The sequence below is a fragment of the Austrofundulus limnaeus genome, unplaced genomic scaffold (assembly GCF_001266775.1).
Source record: "Austrofundulus limnaeus strain Quisiro unplaced genomic scaffold, Austrofundulus_limnaeus-1.0 Scaffold146, whole genome shotgun sequence".
NCBI classification, from domain to species: domain Eukaryota; kingdom Metazoa; phylum Chordata; class Actinopteri; order Cyprinodontiformes; family Rivulidae; genus Austrofundulus; species Austrofundulus limnaeus.
Genome location: NW_013952548.1, coordinates 153406 through 172893, shown reverse-complemented (window position 1 = coordinate 172893; position 19488 = coordinate 153406). Strand labels below are relative to the sequence as shown.

The 19488-nt window shown below is 37.4% G+C and overlaps 1 protein-coding gene across 12 annotated transcripts in view; it reads right to left on the bottom strand.

Moving 5' to 3' along the window:
- stxbp5l (syntaxin binding protein 5L) overlaps positions 1 to 19488 on the bottom strand; it is a gene marked incomplete at its 3' end in the record, with an annotated part of 161945 nt that overhangs the window by 45180 nt on the left and 97277 nt on the right. For all 12 annotated transcript variants that reach the window (XM_014016476.1, XM_014016480.1, XM_014016477.1 and 9 more), the window contains 6 exon segments: positions 113 to 185; positions 3071 to 3225; positions 3630 to 3705; positions 7995 to 8118; positions 10483 to 10566; positions 15615 to 15678. In XM_014016476.1, coding sequence (XP_013871930.1) covers positions 113 to 185; positions 3071 to 3225; positions 3630 to 3705; positions 7995 to 8118; positions 10483 to 10566; positions 15615 to 15678 — 576 coding nt within the window.

The window sequence follows — 19488 nt, the reverse complement described above, 5'->3', positions numbered from 1 at the left end:
TAAAACACTATAAAAGCATTCCTGTAGGGACAGCCACTGTTTGTGTTCTCACATGTTTCTCACCCATGGGTAACCGTTAACCGTGACTGTGTAGAATATGCAAACCACATACGTGCTCTGTGTCAGATCCACAACAATTAAGTCCTTCTCCAACAGCACTACCACTGCATAGGGCTCTTGAACCTCTGTAAAACACATATTCAAATGAAATGGGTTATTAGGGGTGCAATAATTCTAGTTTTCTGGCCAATCTCTGATCACTGATCTTTAAAAAATCTGACCTGCCGATTCCAATTTTGGCCGACACGATTATTTAAACAGTTGATACTCAGGTGTTATAATACAACTTCAATGTTCCAACCTTATTTTAATGAAATACATTGAACAATACCCTTGAAACAATACAAACTTGTTTTTACTGGACACTAGGTAGTGCTCACAGCAGAGCAAAAGAGGACAGTGGCTGATTTTCAGACCTTTGTGGAGGCAGAGAAGCTGATCTTTTCCACCGATCTTATCAAAGGATCGGCCAATCTCTGATCTCCCAAAATTAAGGAAATCGGCCGGCTGATTTGTTGGTGCTCCCCTAGGTATCAGTAATAATTTATTGAAATACACTTTATTTATTACCACAATTTATTTTACCCAGTGTATGTATATATAAACTTGTGGCCTCTTTGTGGATGCCATTTGTTGTATTCCAAGGCTCTCCTTAGCATCTGCTATTCTCCCATCAGGGAGTGCAATTCCCTCTGTGTGGATTACCTTTTGTATCTTTGTTACCACTTAGCCATATTTCTCCAGCACAAAATTTAATGTTGATGTCCCTGCTGTAGATCATAGGGCTGTGTATTGGCAAGAATTTGGTGATGTGATGCATATCCCAATATGGGGTCAAGATATGATATATAACAATCATTTGCAATTTTGTAAGCAAAGAAAAATGTTGCCATTGCTTTCTCTAAATGGTAAAGTACACACTACAGTGGTTTGCAAAAGTATTCATACCCCTTGAACTTTTCCATATTTTGTCACATTACAACCACAAACATAAATATATTTCACTGGAATTTAATGTGAAAGACCAACACAAAGTGGTATACAATTGTGAAGTGGAAGCAAAATTTTACATGAATCAAAACATTTTTTACAAATAAAAAACTGAAAAGTGCGACGTGCAAAATTATTCAGCACCCCTGAGTCAATACTTTGTGGAGCCACCTTTTGCTGCAATTACAGCTGCAAGTCTTTTAGGGTATGTCTCCACCAGCTTTGCACATCTAGTGACTGCAATTCTTGCCCATTCCTCCTTGCAAAACAGCTCAAGCTCAGTCAGATTGGATGGAGAGCGTTTGTGAACAGCAGTTTTGAGATCTTGCCACAAATTCTCAATTGGGTTTAGGTCTGGACTTTGACTGGGCCATTCTAACACATGAATATTCTTTTTTTTAAACCACTCCATTGTAGCTTTGGCTTTATGTTTAGGGTCGTTGTCCTGCTGGAAGGTGAACCTCCGCCCCAGTCTCAAATCTTTTGCTGACTCCAACAGGTTTTCTTCCAAGATTGCCCTGTATTTGGCTCCATCCATCTTCCCATCAACTTTGACCAACTTCCCGGTCCCTGCTGAAGAGAAGCACCCCCAGAGCATGATGCTGCCACCACCATATTTGACAGTGGGGATGGTGTTTTCAGAGTGATGTGCAGTGTTCTTTCTCCGCCACACATAGCGTTTTGCATTGTGGCCAAAAAGTTCAATTTTGGTCTCGTCTGACCAAAGCACCTTCTTCCACATGTTTGCTGTGTCCTCAACATGGCTTCTGGCAAACTGCAAACGGGACTTCTTATGGTTTTCTTTTAACAATGGCTTTCTCCTTGCCACTCTTCCATAAAGACCACATTTGTGTAGTGCACGACTAATTGTTGTCCTGTGGACAGTTTCCCCCACCTGAGCTGTGGCTCTCTGCATTTCATCCAGAGTCACCATGGGCCTCTTGGCTGCCTCTCTGATCAGTGATCTCCTTGTTCGGCCTGTAAGTTTAGGTGGACGGCCTTGTCTTGGCAGGTTTACTGTGGTGCCATACTCTTTCCATTTCCGGATGATGGATTGAACAGTGCTCCGTGAGATGTTCAAAGCTTGGGAAATCTTTTTATAACCTAAGCCTGCTTTAAACTTCTCCAAAACCATATTCCTAACCTGTCTGGTGTGTTCTTTGGACTTCATGATGCTGTTTGCTCCCCAATATTCTCTTAACCAACATCTGAGGCCGTCACGGAGCAGCTGTATTTGTACTGAGATTAGATTACACACAGGTGGACCCTTTTGAGTCATTAGCAGTCATCAGGCAACTTCTGAATGCAATTGGTTGCACTCAGGGAAAAGGGGGCTGAATACTTTTGCACGTCGCACTTTTCAGTTTTTTATTTGTAAAAAATGTTTTGATTCATGTAAAATTTTGCTTCCACTTCACAATTGTATACCACTTTGTGTTGGTCTTTCACATTAAATTCCAGTGAAATATATTTATGTTTGTGGTTGTAATGTGACAAAATATGGAAAAGTTCAAGGGGTATGAATACTTTTGCAAACCACTGTATGTATTCAATGCATACAAACATGTTAAATTCAGTTTATATTTCATACAATCACAAGAACACTGAACAACTGAGATCATCCATTGAGACTTAATTAAAAACCGATACAAAGTTTTTGAGAATTGATACAATATTAGAAAATAAAATATCACAATATTTCAGTGTATTGGTATTTTATTATACCCTTAATGATGATGAATTTGAATACATTAAATTACTTGATAACTATAGTTAAATGAGTCAACTAAAATTAAATTAGTGTAGTAAAATCAAAAGATTTTAGTAGTAAGATCTAAAGAGCAGCATATTGATAGAGTTTAGAGTAGGTTGCATCCATAAAACAGTGGTTTTAAAAAAGGCCCTTCCCTACGTTTTGCAAATTTTGAACGTGCCCCAAATCTTTCAGCTTKAGCCTCACACAAGCCCCTGAATAAACAAAAAAGAAATGTATAAAACACATTTTGTTATTTTTACTCACCATTATTATAAGGAGTCTCACAGAGCACCATGAACTCTACAATGGGATGGTCCATCTCCAGAACGGTCATGGCTTTGCCATGCATGATGGTCAAAGCTGGCCGTCGCCCTGCTTTGTCGTATGAAAGGCCACCAGAGAAGATAATGAAAGGCTCACTGTTGAAGATGAAGAACAGACACTCAGAGAGGCTTTGATTCAATTTGTTTCGGTCCAACCAGCTCAAACTGACAAGCCGAATAAATTATTAAATGTGATAATTAAACTGTCAGAGTAATAATAATAAAAATGTTTTATGTCTAATCACCTGCTTATAATTTCCTTTGAAAAAAGAAGACTGCTTAAAATGAAAGAGTGAACGAAATGAGTTTGCAAAAATGAAGAAAACCTCATTTTAAAGCTATGGGTAGGCGATTGATTTACATAATTGAACAAATCCAGCTAACTTTCATCTCAAAGCTTGCATATTACTTTAAGAATGAATGACACAGACAACACGTTCAATCAGGACACTTCACATTTACTGAAATCAGGCTTTTGGAACAGGTTTGAAAGCACACACCTGTTTCTTGAGGTCTTGTATTCAACTTTGAGAATGGGTTTACATGACTCCTTCCTCCCATCCTTCTGTATCTTTCCTGAGTTATGGGAATAGCAAAATATTTTATTATATATTGTTTCAAGCTATTCGTTTTTATTGAGCAATACTGTACAGTTGCTTTATGCATCATTTCACGCTGACAATCATGTCCTCCACACCTGTGAGTACAATGTAGAATAAGTAATTTTGTCATTAAAGTGATCAGAAGATACAACAGCTCAAAATGCATCTAAATCCATTTCCTACTTCACCGTTTCCCTTTTCACAGTTCGTTTCCATTTTTCATTGTGAAATGGTGGCCCATTATTAGAGTGTTAATATTAAAGAGATTTATTTTTCTTCTGCCTCTGCAAATGAAGTGTTTCTGTGGTTTACACAAAAAGGAATTATTTCAGGTAGAAAGCAGTGAGGGACCATGGTTTTTTTTTTATTTAATGGGCAGAAATCTTTGAACAAAAGCTAATAGCTTTGTGAATTTCTAAACAGTGTGGCATCAACCCACCCTGCTACTACAGCAAAAACATTAAAAATGACACAGCACTACAACTGAAACGTATTGCACTTGTTTATTTTAAATTAATGTGAAATTTTAAATAACTTTGTTGCCATAATAACAAATGATTACTATAACTGCATGTCGACTGTATTTAATTGTCTTGTTGGAGCGTTTTTTTTCTTTTGCCTTCAGGTAGATTCAATAATCCTGTAACTCAGTGTTGGCTTAGTGTTTTAATTTTTCTTGGTTTCAAAATTAGCTCATCTCAAGCTACTAAAAAAACAACTCAAAACCCTTTTTTAGTTATTTTTTAGTCTGTTTATGTTCAAGCCCATCAAAGTCAGTAACAGCCACAGATTCTGTCTGATGCCACATGGTGACTTTTCTGTTTTTAACTGCAAAATTCATGTTTAAAAATATGTCCAATATCAGCACTTAAAATGTACTAATTTACATTTATTTTTCCAAAAAAAAAATCACATTAGCCATGGTAGAAATTTCTTTCCAACAACACCAGTAATACTGTATGGATAATTTCTTGGCTTCTCTTATACTAAGGCTAGTATTCACCCTGATGGCTCTAAGATAGATGTTCCAGCCATAGTCTGCCAGCTTCCTGCTTGCCAGTTCCCTGTCAGTGAACCCGCAGTCTGCTAGCCCTCAGCTTGAGCTGGTCCCAAAGCCAACCCTCAGGAGGTCTGCCATAAAAAAGCAAAGCTGCAGGCGATAAGCTCCTGCCATTCTGCAGCCTCACCCTCTGGGATCCCTGCTGGTTTTCACTGCAGTGTTTCCTCAATGGCTTGTACGTATTACCACGCCGCCTGTCATCGTTTTCGAGCCCCACCACCTGTCTTAGTATCTTTGCCACAATCCCAGTCACAATTCTTCCTCCATCCCCTACCAAGGTCTTTAAAGTCTGAGCTAGCCAAAAATACACCGGGTAAAATACGTAGTGAACACGTCAGCATTTTTCACAGTAAATATATTACTAGAGGTGCTAATGACATGAAATTTTCACCAGATGTCGGTAACAACCCAAGTGATCCATACATACAAAGAAATCAAACCATAAATGTCCAGAAATGAAGTTATTTGTAATATGTGGAATGGTACAGGGAAAAAGTATTGAACACATGAAGAAAGGGAGGTGTAAAAAGGCATGGAAAGCCAAGACACCAGCTGAACTCTCTCAGTAATTAGAAAGCAAGCCTGCCCCTTGTCAGTGCAAGTTAAAGTCAGCTGGTTCAGTCCCAAATGATGGCCAGGTATCACACAAGAACCATCTGATGATGGGTAAAAGTAAAGAGCTCTCTCAAGACCTTCACAACCTTATTGTTGCAAATCATAATGATGGCATCAGTTACAGAAGAATGTCTAAACTTCTGAAGGTTCCAGTGAGCACTGTTGGGGCCATAATTCAGAAGTGGAAAGGTCATCATTTCACCATAAACGACCACGACCAGGTTCTCCTCACAAGATTTCTGACAGAGGAGTGAAAAGAATTATCAGAAGAGTTGTCCAAGAGCCAAGGACCACTTGTGGAGAGCTTCAGAAAGACCTGGAATTAACAGGTACGATTGTTTCAAAGAAAACAATAAGTAATGCACTGAACCACCATGGCCTGTATGCACGCTCACAATGCAAGACTCCACTGCTGAAGAAACAGCATGTTGAAGCTCCTTTAAAATTTGCTGCATAATATTTAGACAAGCCTGTGTAATACTGGGAGAATATAGTCTGGTCAGATGAGACCAACATTGAACTGTTTGGATGCCAGAATAGACATCATGTTTGGAGGTCAAATGGCACTGCACATCAGCCCAAAAACACCATACCAACAGTGAAGTTTGGAGGTGGGAACATCATGGTGTGGGGCTGTTTTTCAGCATATGGTACTGGCAAACTTCAAATAATTGAAGGAAGGATGAGTGGAAAATTGTACAAAGACATTCTTGATAAAAATCTGCTTCCATCTACCAGGATGATGAAGATGAAACGTGGCTGGACATTTCACCAAGACAATGACCCCAAATACAAAGTCAAGGAAACTCTCAGTTGGTTTCAGAGAAAGAAACTAAAGCTGCTGGAATGGCCCAGCCAATCACCTGACCTGAATCCAACAGAAAATCTATGGAAAGAACTAAAGATCAGAGTTCATAGAAGAGATCCACAAAACCTTCAAGATTTGAAGACTGTTTGTGTGGAAGAATGGGCCAAAATCACACCTGAGCAATGCATGCCACTAGTTTCTCCATACAGGAGGCATCTTGAAGCTGTCATTGACAACAAAGGCTTTTGTACAAAGTATTAGATAAATTTCAGTAAGTGTGTTCAATACTTTTTCCCTGTGCTGTTCCACATTATTACAAATAACTTCATTTCTGGACATTTATGGTTTGATTTCTTTGTATGTATGGATCACTTGGGTTGTTACCAACATCTGGTGAAAATTTCATGTCATTAGCACCTCTAGTAATATATTTACTGAGAAAAATGGTGACATGTTCAATGCTTATTTTACCCGCTGTAACCATGCTTGTGTTCGCAATGCCAGAAGCAAAACCAGAGCATGCCAGAGCACATTAGGCCAGATCATGTTATGCCAGACCATGTGATTCTACCCAACCTGTTAAGTCTGAATCCATATGGCGCTTGCCAGACTCTGCAGGCTCCCTTCAACCACAAGGTGCTGGGTCTGCAGTTTTGCTGATTCAAGTTCGAGTCTGGAGAGGAACTACCTGCCTCCTGTTCTGCAGGTGTTTAGCTGGCCTTAGAGTCTGCAATCCCTGTTTATGTTTCAGTCTCAAACTCTGAGTCAACAAAAATCCTTGGTAAATGTTCTGTTATGTCATGGCAGTAATGGAGCAAGCTGATGTTCCAATAAACTTGAGTCAGCTGGTGCATCATCTGGGCCAGCTGACGTTGGTCTACCCCCTGCTGGAATCTCTGGTTATCTGTTCTGCTGACCTATGTTTGGATCTCTACCTTACTGTTTTTCAGCAACTTTTTTTCTGGCTGACCACTGGGGGGTGGTTTTTTGCTTCATGTGCCCAGTTTACCTTTTTGCTCACCTACCTGTTTAATCTCTGATATGAAAACCCCTGCCTCTCAGAAAGGGGGATCGCCAAACAGTTTCCAGCCAGGACGAGAAAACAGGGTGGCCTATAACAGGTGAGACCATCCTGTCTGCACTCATGGCCTCATGGTAGTGGTCCAGAGAGACATTGCTTTGTCACTCTCAGAAAGCACTTGCCAACTTGCTTGCCTCCAGGCCAAAACTGACCTTGCAGGCCTGTAGACTCCAGAGGGTATAACTAAAATCACTTCTTTCTTTTTGGAGTTTTTTCTACTGCAGCAGCTTCCCATCTTTACATTTGGATAAAGTATTTTCTCTAAACAGACACCTATATATCAGTAGTAATAAATTATACTTCATAAGTGATGTATGTATTTTTTGTGAGCTTGTATTTAAGTCAAACTAAAAAAAAAGGGCTAGCACTTAAACATTACACTTGTTTCTAAAGAGTTGTTGTTTGTCAGGTTCCCTGCCTCTCATGTATTTTTGTTTTCGGCCTCTGTGTTTTGTGATTTCACAGTTCACAATGCAGAAGCACAAATCTGACAAGGTCATGATGCCCTGCCAGGAAGCAAATAAAATCAGAGGAAAGAAACCAAAACTGAACTGTGAAAAATTACACACTCGTCTGCAGAAATCATTTGTTCCTGATGAAAATAATTCAACTAATTTTATACTGAAGAGCATCATATTCAAGCTTTATTTATTCCTATTGTGAAAAAAAAAGAAAATATAATTTGGGTGTATATCTCACCATGAGGAAAGGTGACCTGGAATGGCTTGGTGGTATTTCTGAGGTTCCATAATGTCAGACTTCCATCTGAATGACTACACATGAACTGTTTCCCTTCATGATGCCAGCTGGCTGAATGAATGGCCTGTACCAAAGAGAAAAAAAAAGGTAGACAGTTTACTCATCATAGTGTTAGATTTCAAACAATTTAAGTATCTTATTTCTGATTCATCATTCATTTCTGGAGCAGTCTCTCAGATTAACCATTATTTGATTGTAAGAAAAATACATGTTTAATAYGACTGAAGTCAAGATGAAAACACCATTGTTAAATAAAATGATTTGTGGAAGGAATAAACCATACAACACCAGAATTCTGGAACCGAGTGAGCTTTAATTGTCACCGGTCTGACAAGGAAAACCACACTGGCTAAAGGCCAGGAAGTACATCGATTTATACATGATTCTTCAATGCCTGAGTTCGCCCCCTACTGACCTACGGCTGAATCACAGGCATTCATCCAAAAATCTCAATCTAATGTAATAATAACGTTTCACTTATGTATTGTTTATAATTCAGACATGTAACTACTCTATATCAATTAACACATAATAGATCAAACATTATAAAAAGGAAACCCTAATAATCTAGTGTTGTGCTTCTAACATCAGTACTAGCCTGTAATAACTAAATTTCTTCATGATGATGCATATAGAACTTTTGCAGAGTTTCTGACTTGTCGTACACGAGAAAGACACAATTCCCAGAGCTTCTTTTCCAAATTGTTTTTCAAAGTTTTTTGCTAGAACTTAAAGCTCAATAATGCAAAAAGCTATTGGAAAAATGACAGAATTCTAAAATCCCAAGGCAACTCAAATGCTTCATTAGGCTTTCTTTGAGAGTTTTTCAAAACCTATTGATGCCAGAGTTACAAAAGTCAGCTCCTTCAGGAACAAAAAAGGCAATAAACATCCATTTTTTATGAATAACTGACTTTTTGTTCAATATAAATGTTTATTTTCATGCCAAGAGTAAGACAACCTGCCATGTTTGGGAATATGAAGTAAAACATGTTTCACACTTATCACACAGTTTAATGCAAGTTTATTTCAATTACATTCAACATGCACATAGTTTCACATTCAGTGTGAATGAATCAGGTACAGCTCCTAAGAAAAGAGATTGTGTTCRACATAGATGCAACTGAAATGCCTGCATGACATTTCAAATTTAATGAAAATAGTGCAAGCTCTACCATTAACAGTAACTCAGTGATGCACCCTTGCGTTGTTGAATGTTGTTTTTATTTTCAGCTGAGCAGGTGTGAAGCAGAGGTTTTCTGCTACGGTKATGACAAAGAACAGAAAGGTAAATTAATGAGGTTGGAGATAAGAGCTGGCAACCAAAACAGAAGATGARTGCCAAAAAGGGATGATGTCCCAAGGAAATAAAGATGTGAAGTCCAATTGGGTATATGCAAGATTAACATGTTAAACTAAATGTTACTGGAGTGCAGATTATTGATTTTTATGCACCCAGTTATCAGTTATTGAAATGAAAATGATTTTTGAATTAAAAGTCTAAAATATTACATCAGTTAAAAATAGTTTTTTTTTTGAAAAGCATCAGTTCTCAATCTTCTATTTAGTTAAAAGGCTTGGCATCAGACCAAAAAAACCTGACCCTTGTCTTTTGAAAACGCTAATTAGAAAGAGTGTAAGAATCTGCAGTTAATGCTAATTAATTACAAGGTAAACTATTATGTTGTTAATCAGATATTTTCATATCATTTCCTAAATTAAAGTTTTGGTTTCTAAGCTGAGAGCGTCAAATGGCCAACATTATCAGCACAAACAGTGTGAGACAACTGTAAACACTGGCTTTATGCCCCATTGCCTTCTCAGAGGAATAGCAACAAATGTCTTAGTATTCACCTATTCCAGCCAACAGAGTGGTCCGAGCTATCAATAAACAAATAAATACATAAATAAATAAATAAATAAATAAATAAATAAATAAATAAATAAAAATAAAAATAGAAAAGGCAATGACAAGAGTATTACTGGATTCTCCAATTACTGCTCTTTGAAAAAAAAAAGGTAATTACTGCCAAACAACAAAAACGTTGATCCTGCTCATTGTGCTCCACTTAGTTGACTTTCAGCATATGGCAGACCAAAAGGTTAAATAAAATGAGGAGAAGAACTGTTGAAAAAATCAGCATGGAAACCCTCGAGGCTGCAACACAACCTCTCTGAGGACTTTTATTCTGCCTGAGATATACTGATTCATCAATCACAGCAACTCACATGGTCAACCTTACATAAACACATTGGTAATTGGAAATGTTTAGAGTACTTAAAATACTGTTTTCTGTTAAACAAGTKCTGTTGTTTTATTTGCAATTACAGYAATTGGWTAGAAGTTATGTCATGAAATAAGCAATATGTATTTTACTGTGGCAAATCAAATGAGAAAACAAAGAAAAACCTTTATTTTTTTCCTCACCTCATCATAATAGATTCTGAAGTCTGCTTTTTTAGCCCGAAGGTCCCACTGTACAATGGTCCCACCTTCAAACCCTATAAGCAACTGCAAAGACAAAAACAACAAAAGAAAGTTATTAAAATTTAAGAAGGCATATTACAGTGACAGCACCTGCATTGAACATTAAGTAGTCCTTTTGAACGTTAAGTTTCATTTTAGGTTTTTGTTAACAAATGATATAAACATAATTTCTCAGATTCAATGAATGTTGTTTCTCAAACAAAGTAACTGAAGATGCAAATCTTGGGGGATTTAAAACGAAATACCAGTTTAAAGAAATCACTGTGTTAGGTTCACATTTAATGATCAGACTGCACAACTTTATTGGAATATAATTTTAAACAAAAATGTGTAAATACTGAGAACAATTATTGAGGGTTAATATTTCTGGCTGAAAAAATAAATGTATTTATATTTCACATTTATCTAGGAGTTTACACACTACACCATTAAACAGTATTAATAAGTAAAATATCTTCAATGTAACGCAAGTTTTTCCATTCTTATATATACTGTATATATTTCAGAAAAGCAGTGCCGTAACTTGCACCACACATAGAGATAAGACTGCACAAATAGAGAATGGGAGATAAGAGCAAAACTGATGCAATCACAGATGAGAACAGAGTGACCAGTACTGCTCGGAGGAGCACAGCCAGTGTGAAGAAATGGCTGTCCTGCTGAGAGGAGACAATGTGTGACGTCTCAAGTTTGAAGCCGATGAAGCAAAGAATGACAACGGCTCTTAAAAAAAGGAAATCTTAAACCCTGATGTTTTTAAAGCAAAGCTCTAAAGTTTGCATTAGAGACATAAAGAATTAAGTTGAATAAAAAAGCAATGCCATTACACACAGAAAACAAAAACTGCACCAGGAGGCATCTGGAAACGACTCTGTTTTACGATGAAACGTTTAAAACTGTAAAATCTTTTTTTTTTTTTTTTTGGCAAATGACTTTTCTCTACGTTTTCACAGCGTTGTCATTGTGAAAGATGGCGGGTGATTGACAAACTCATAATTAAGTGCAGTAATAGTCCGAAATCAGAGTTTCATAATGGATGCTTGTCAAAAACTAAAAAGCAGTCTGGGTAGGCAGACAAAACAGATAAACTGCTGGAACAAGTTAAAAAAAGTTTCAATTATGAGCTAGAAAACTTCCTGGAAATATTGGTTGTATTGCAAATTGCATTCAGGCATATGCATATCTAAATTACAGCTGAGGAACAAACACAATGAAGGCCTGTATTCAAACAAGCAGAGGAAGCAACAAAAACTGCAAACTCCTTTAAAATTAAAAAGTGAGTGAAACTTATTAAACATCAAACAACTGGATGGAAACTCAACAGTTACAGAGACTGCATTCTCATCTGGCTAAAAAAAACAAACACCCAAATTGGCAGAAAAAATATTATTTTCTTTCTGCTTAGGCAGACATTTCTTCTAGTTCATGAGGTATTTTACTAACAGATAAACCAATATGCATACAAACACAACCAAGTTTGTTTCTATATCCCCGTGGGGACCACAGGATGACTTCCATTCATGTTCTGGGATCGGATTTATAAAACTGGCGTACGCACAATTTGAGCCCAGAAACTTGCGTGCGCCACTTTTTGCGCCAAGGTTGTGATTTATAAAATCCAAACTTGACGTGGAAATGTGCGGTGCCTCACGCCAGCTCTGACCCATGCGTACGCTTGTTTTGGAGACGTGAAACTGCGACACAGATGGTGAAGTGAAGAATTAGAGCCACACTGTGTAATGATCACTGTCAGATATTTAATTTACCGTCAGAATCAGACTTAGATTTTTATTCAGCTTTATCATCAGCTTTCTTAACAGTAATATGTATGCTTCTGCTGCTGAGCCATGAGGACCTTTGAAATAAAAAAAAAACCTTAAATCTTAAACAAAAGTTCCCGTGCGCAACTCCATTCATCTGCTTCCTCCTCAGACGACCCTGACCCACAGACCCCTCTCTGACCCACAGACCCCTCCCTGACCCACAGACCCTTCCCCGAACAGCAGGACAGCAAAAGTCCATGATACATGCGCAGGGCGCATCCACCTCGCCAGTGTGGATGTTAGTGTTTAAAGTCCAAGTTTGTCGCGCGCGGTGTGTGTGTGTGTGTGTGTGTGTGTGCGCGCGCGCTCACGAGAGGCGGGGGTGTCTGCCGCGGATAACAGAGCAGGCAGGAGGGGGAGAGGACGAGGAGAAAAGCAGTGAAATTATTTCTAATTTTATCTGACTTATTTAATTTTATTTTTATTGTTTTTATCATCCTGCAGGCTCTGATGGAAAATTAATTTGAAGCTAAGTTTTTTTTATAAAAATCGTTAGATTACTCTAAAGCAAAATGAGGGAAAATCTGTGTCAATTACAGACAATCTGTTCACGTGAGCAGCTGTCAGTCAGCACCTGTCATCCTCCAGATGCACGACGGAGCATGTCTGAATCAATCACTTTTGTTTGCATTGATCAGCTGACTGATTTAAATACATCTTAACATTCATGAGGTACTTTGCATTGACTTGCGCAGAGTTTGCGCACCAGGCGGGACCTCGTGCGCAAACTCTGACGTGCGGCTGTGATTTATAAAGGAAAGATGCGCAGAAACGCGTACGCACTGTTTTATAAATCTGAATTTTTTTTTTGCCATTCGCCATTTCCGCCTTTTGGCCGTACATTCACTTTTAGTATGGTTTCCACGCAATCCTTTATAAATGAGACCCCTGGTCATTTCTATAATCTCACCCCAGATTCACACTACATGTGTCTCCGCTCCGCTGTGCTGCAGTGCGCAGTTTGCAGCTGTTCCAATTTAAACAACCTCAGCTCTGCTCCGGTGCAACAAACAGAGGAAGGAGCGTGTGCATGAAGGAGATCGCTTGATAAATCCAGTGATAAGTGTGGAAGCCAGAGCAAAAAATAATGACTTCTATGAAAGACAAACTCCAAACGCAGCTGAAAACTTTGATAAAAAAGCTTTTGATATCTATGGTTGAAACTGTGTTGCTGTTGAAACTTTTGATTTCGACAATATTTATGAATGTAGGCATGTATGTTTGTATATCTTTATATATGTACGTATGGGTTTGTGTGTATTTTTATATGTGCCTTCTATGTATTTATCCACTTATTTTTCAGGTGAGCGGATAGATGTTGGGCGTGTGGTTCTGTGTTTTGTTGGTGTATATTTAATATAATCCTAATCGCTATTTCAGTCTTTCTATCTTTCTAATCTCTCTGTTTTTCTCTCTCTCTATTTTCTCTTCACAAAAAATAAATAAAAAAATAAAAATTAAATAAATAAAAATAAAAAAACATAATGGCGAATTATGATACATTCTGACAGCATTTGCGTAGAAACATATCCATATGTTGATTAATATAGCTGCAATTTTGACAGAATTATTCCAACTTATGGTGTCTTATTTTGAAAATACAGATGTTGTGTTTGTTCCTTTTCCTGTTGGTGCAACATGATCTTTGTAGATTGACTTCGGAGCAGCTCCGGCATCCGGCAAAAATAGGATCGGATCCCTGACCCTGACCATTTACCCTTAAACAAATCTCGCAGGTACATACCTGACCCTAAAACCTAAACTCAATTCACACCTTGGACCTAAATCAACCCCCCCCCCCCCAAAAAAAAATTAGCATCCGGACCGTACACATAGGGACCGGGCTTTGGTCCCCACAAGGCTGCATTTTTCTGGAAAATGGTTCACACAATCTAGCAAAACCCTTATGATCCACCTTTGCCTTTCAGCTGCATGTGATAAAAAGGGTAACACTTTCTTTTACAGTACCCTTTTTTACATGGTAACGGTGGTAATTACCATTTAAATATCATAACTACATGGTAATTTCCAAGGTATATCTCAAGAGGAAAAGTTTTAATTACCATGTAATTAGCAGATTATTATATAGTAATTACACTTAAAAAGCATGTTATCATCTTATTATAATTAAATTATATGGTAATAATGTTGTAATTGTAAAGTATTAATGTGAATATTTTTAAAATATATTTGACAGTTGTAATTAAAATACAATTACTTGGTAATTATCATGCAACCATCAAATGGAATAAGGTTGTAATTACCATGAAAATAACAATGTATTTACATGTTATTACCATGTAACTAAATAGTATTAAGATAATTATTTTCCATGCAATTAAATGGTATTTAAGTTTTCTTTTAATGTATGAACATAGTAGTTACCATGTAATTACATGCTAAAAAGGGTACTGTAAAAGAAAGCGTTACCATAAAAAGGCAGTTTTGTTATTTATTTCATCTTGCAAAGCAGAGAGATTATGAAGACAACATGTTGCCAGCTTCAGGTGGGCCGTGATGACACAACCTGGCTTCATAGAGGTAAGTGTCAAAGTTGCAAATGCATCATTTAAATCAGAGCTTGTTTGTTTTCATTGGGAGGGGAGAAAAAAACAGAAATGAAGGTTTTCTCGGTGGAAAAGATGTTTTCTTTCTTAATCCAATCACCTGCCAAGTGTTTTCTTGGAGGTGCCTGCTTTTTGCCAAACAGTTCCCAGTGAAGTCGTTCCAGATGGTTCTGAGTACCAAACCATCTGGAGCATCAACTTAAGCAACGTAAATATTATTTTCTGTAAAACCGCAGCGTAATTGCAGTGTTTCTGCAGTTTTGTAAAAGCAGCTGTGAACCTATGAGATTTTTTTTTTTGAAGTCGGCTTTCATCCCAGAGCTGGGAAATAATTCTAAAAATCATTATGCAACAAGCCTTCTTTCACATTTCCTCCACCTGCCGCTTCTCCATCCAATTTGATTAGATTTGACCCTTGAAAAAAAAAAAACTCAGCTCTTTTCAAATGAAAGGAGCTACAGGTCCTTCACATCTCTATTTATGTGTGCATAATTTTAAAGGAGMGCGAGGAAGAAAGGAAACATGAAAGCAGTGAAAAGAGATATACTACAGAGCGTTTGAAGCTAATAGAAGTTTAACCAAGAGCACAGCAAGAGGGAGAAAGAAGCAGCTTCCTGGAGTTTGTGCAACTAAAGGAAAACCGAGGGATGTTGCCGAGCCCTTCTTTCATCCGCCTACTCACCTTGCCTTCATCCTTTGGGCTGTCACTCAGATGAACTACAGGTCCTGGGTGAGTTTTAGTTGATCTGTGAGGAGAAGGAAAGAAAGATGAGGGAGCTGACAAAGACATCAACAGTAATGCTGTGAAACAAGACTGTGAGGACACATTTCAGAGTCAAAGATAAAAAAAAGGGTGGGGGGGATTTTTTTTACTTATACAACAGGCTGCTCAAATCACAAACAATATTAGTGCTAAGCATTGTGACATTTATTGGCACTGTGTAGAAGAAATAAAATTACCAGTTAACTATTATTCTAAAGCCATTAGCAGGGATCAAGAGTAGCCAGGGCAGAATACAGACGCCTTAAAGGGTGGTTTTCTAAGAACTATTATTTTCCCATTATAACAGTCCTGCTGGCATCTAGATAGTTGGTACATTACCCTTTCCTGCAGTAACACACAAAAGCCTATGCTTCCTATTGCACATTTGTTTTACATTATGTTGTCAACAAATGGTGCCCAATCTAAAGACCTTTCAATTTGCTCTGAGCTTATTGGAATGGAGGTTGTAATATTTCTTTTTATTATTTTGTTTGCTATTTTGTGGTTGATTGACTCAATTTTAAATAAAGTCTAATGTTTTGTGCTTTGTGATTGCTACAGTCATTTAAACATTTAGAGAATCAACAAGTTTAGTTTTAGTGTTTGTTTCTAGAACTTACTTCCTTGTTTTAGGGGTATGACATAATATTTGGGGTGTGACCAGGTTTTTCTAAAAATCGTGAGGTTTGCCATTGTTTCCTCTCGAGCAAGATGGAGCTTTGTGATGTGTGCAAACAAACATTCAAAGCTGAGCACTGGACCAGTTTTCTGGCCATGGAGTGCACTTCTAAATGCTACAGATTAATATCTCTGCAGACAAGAACGTGAAAAGTCTCGTCCCTGCTAGAGCCACGTATAACCCCCCGTTTGTTTCTCAAATCCAACAGAGAGATGTGCGGTGCTGTGGCTCCAGCTTCCTCTGTGGAACGGCATCTGTCCAGAGGTGCGACAAGTGAGGGTGGCTTGGAGGGACTATGCCCCCCACTCCAGCCACCAAACATCGTTGGCCCCACCAGTTTTATCTTTGCTTTGTGTTCGTTTTATTTTCCCTTAGCTATTTAGGATTAATAAAACCCTATAAATATATTAAAATGTTTTTTATTTGCAAAACTAACACTTAAAATTATAAAAATTTTACTTAAAATAAAACATTAACTTAAAATAGTCCTTCTCAACAAAAATAACTAGTATAAATCAAATGTCCTCAGCATTAGGATTTAGGTTTTCATGAGTTTAGAGGCATTATTTACTTTGTTTTAGAAGCCAAAGATGAAAAAAATACAACTGGTCTTATTTTCTGAAACTGTAGACATTTTTCTTCCCTTAAGGAATGCTTTGCCAGTTCAACATGTTTGGAGTAGTGTGATGTTCTAAACTTTATAGACTTTTATGAAGATTTATAAAGCTTAGACAGCAGAATAGAAGTTGAGTTGTTTGTTTTTTAATTATTTTTTTTCAATCATGACCTGGATGGTTGAGACTTCACCAACATTATAGATGTAAAATTTGGCAGCACAGTTGGTAGAGTTGTTGTTTCTCAGCAAAACGTTTGCTGGATCTTGCTAGATGATGTTTACATGTTCTCCCTCTGCATGAATGTTTTTTTTTCCCTGGTACTCCAGTTTCCTCTCACAGACCAAATATACACTTTAGCTTCACTTGTACAGACTGTGCATCTAAAAAAATGCTTGCTTTGTAAATGTAATTATTTTTTAATAAAAGCATGTTCAGGTCTGAATAACTTAAACCCAGCAGTTGAGGGCCAGGCTGTTAGGAACTCCTGGCACACTTTTTTCTCCCCAGTCCACCCCTGTTGTCATTGTACACGGTTCTCTTCAATGTATAAAGATTTGGATCTACATTCACATGAGCTTGTGAGTATGTTGCACTTTGAATAGTAGTTTGTATTGGCAAGAAAAAGAAGAAAAAACAACAACTTTGTTGTAATATAATAGACTAAAGCACATGCACTGTTGTGCATTTGAGCATTTAGCAAAATCAGTGAATTTATGCTTTTGTTAAATAGTTTTCTTGTTTTGCCTAAAACTGAGACTCTTTCCAGGAATGAAAAATGCAGCATGAACAAAAAAAGTATCTTAAAATCCCCAGCTGTAAAAGTGACTATTGCTGTTTTTTTTTAAACAATTCAGGATATGATTCCTAGTGAACATCACTAAACCTGCAACAATCAGAATATTCTAACTTTGTGCCTGGGATGTGAGTGGATCTGAGAGGCTGAGGCAAAGTGGAACTGACACGTACAGACGGGCTCATTTAGTTATGCCTGCTGCCTGGGAGTGATAAAAATATAAAGGACACCAGTAAGTTCTCAACATTTTAGAGTTTGCTTTGTAAGAAGAAACTAGTCAATCTATCACCTAAAATCTGCAGCTCACCTGTTTGGAAAAAACTAATCAAGTTGCACAGACCATTAAAAATAAAACTCACACTAAAAGACATTACTTTCCTACTGATGAAACCCATTTAAGCTATTTTGACCCTGGACTTTTATTACAGAGTACCACATTACCTGCATACACACATAAACAAAGCTGAATGACACAAAGTTTCTTTGCAGTTTGTTCCAGGTGAAAATGTTGAAAGCATTTTGAATTTTTTATGGCCATGACTGAGGGTGAGAGAAGGCTGCTTTCTTAGCCTGATGAATGCCTCCACACTGAGGAGGCAGCAATGAGAATTTCAACTGATCTCCTGCCGGAATTAGTGACTTTGTGATACTTTTATTTCCTTCCAACAAATGACAAGGCCAGTCTTTGAAATGCTCAGTAAAAAGCAACATCAGAATGTTTTGTGACACAAAAATACACAAAAATTCTGCTGGGTGATTGAAGCTACGACTGCATAATTTAAAAAAAGTCACAAGGCCAAAAAAGGAAAATTCAAACGTCTCTTTCCTTGAGAAAATTGACTGATTGTGCTTTGAAAAATGATAATTTCCATCTAAAGGATGTGAGATTGCTCGAAATATTCTTTCAGTGCATTTTTAACTTGTTCAATAAATGGCCAGCTTAGGAATTGGGATCTTACTTGTTCATAGGAACCAATGACAATCTTGTAGGAACTCATAATTATGACCCCGAAATTGTCATATTATTTTCCTGGTTTCTTCTTCTTTTTTTCACAGATTTTTGGTCACCCATATCACAGAATCAACATGAAATTTGGAACTTTGATGTGCCCGACATTCTCTGCACAAGCCAACAGTTTTACGATAGACCCCATATTTGAAAAGGGGGCTCCATCTGAAAAGGGGGTGTACTGGACTAACAAAATTGCTTATGACTTTAAAAAAACTATTCAACAGGAGCTTCAGATTTTTGTTGTTGTTTAGCTCTGATGAAGGGCTATCCATCGGGCCCACCAATGAGAGCAACGAGAAAAAAAAAAAGCAAACTGAGGATCTTAATATAAGAAGTGCCAATTTATTTTTTATTTGCCCAATTGTGCCCCTTCCCTCTTCTGTATTCAAGTAAAAAGCTTCATGACTTCAGTGATCTAGATAAAATGCAAATTATCTCCTGACATTATATACTGTAAATATATTAAATTCTAAAAAATGACCTTGGCGGCAATAATTGTGTTTGACTTTTTAACAAGGCACAAATCTTGATGTTAGATACGGGTGAATTTTCTTGCAGGGTTTATAYTGAACAACTTAGCCAAAACTATTAGTTCTAAATGTTTGCAGCAAATAAACAAACACAGAATGTTAAAGGGGCAATATCATGTAAAATCAACTTTTTTGAGTTTTATATCATGTAATAATGTTATA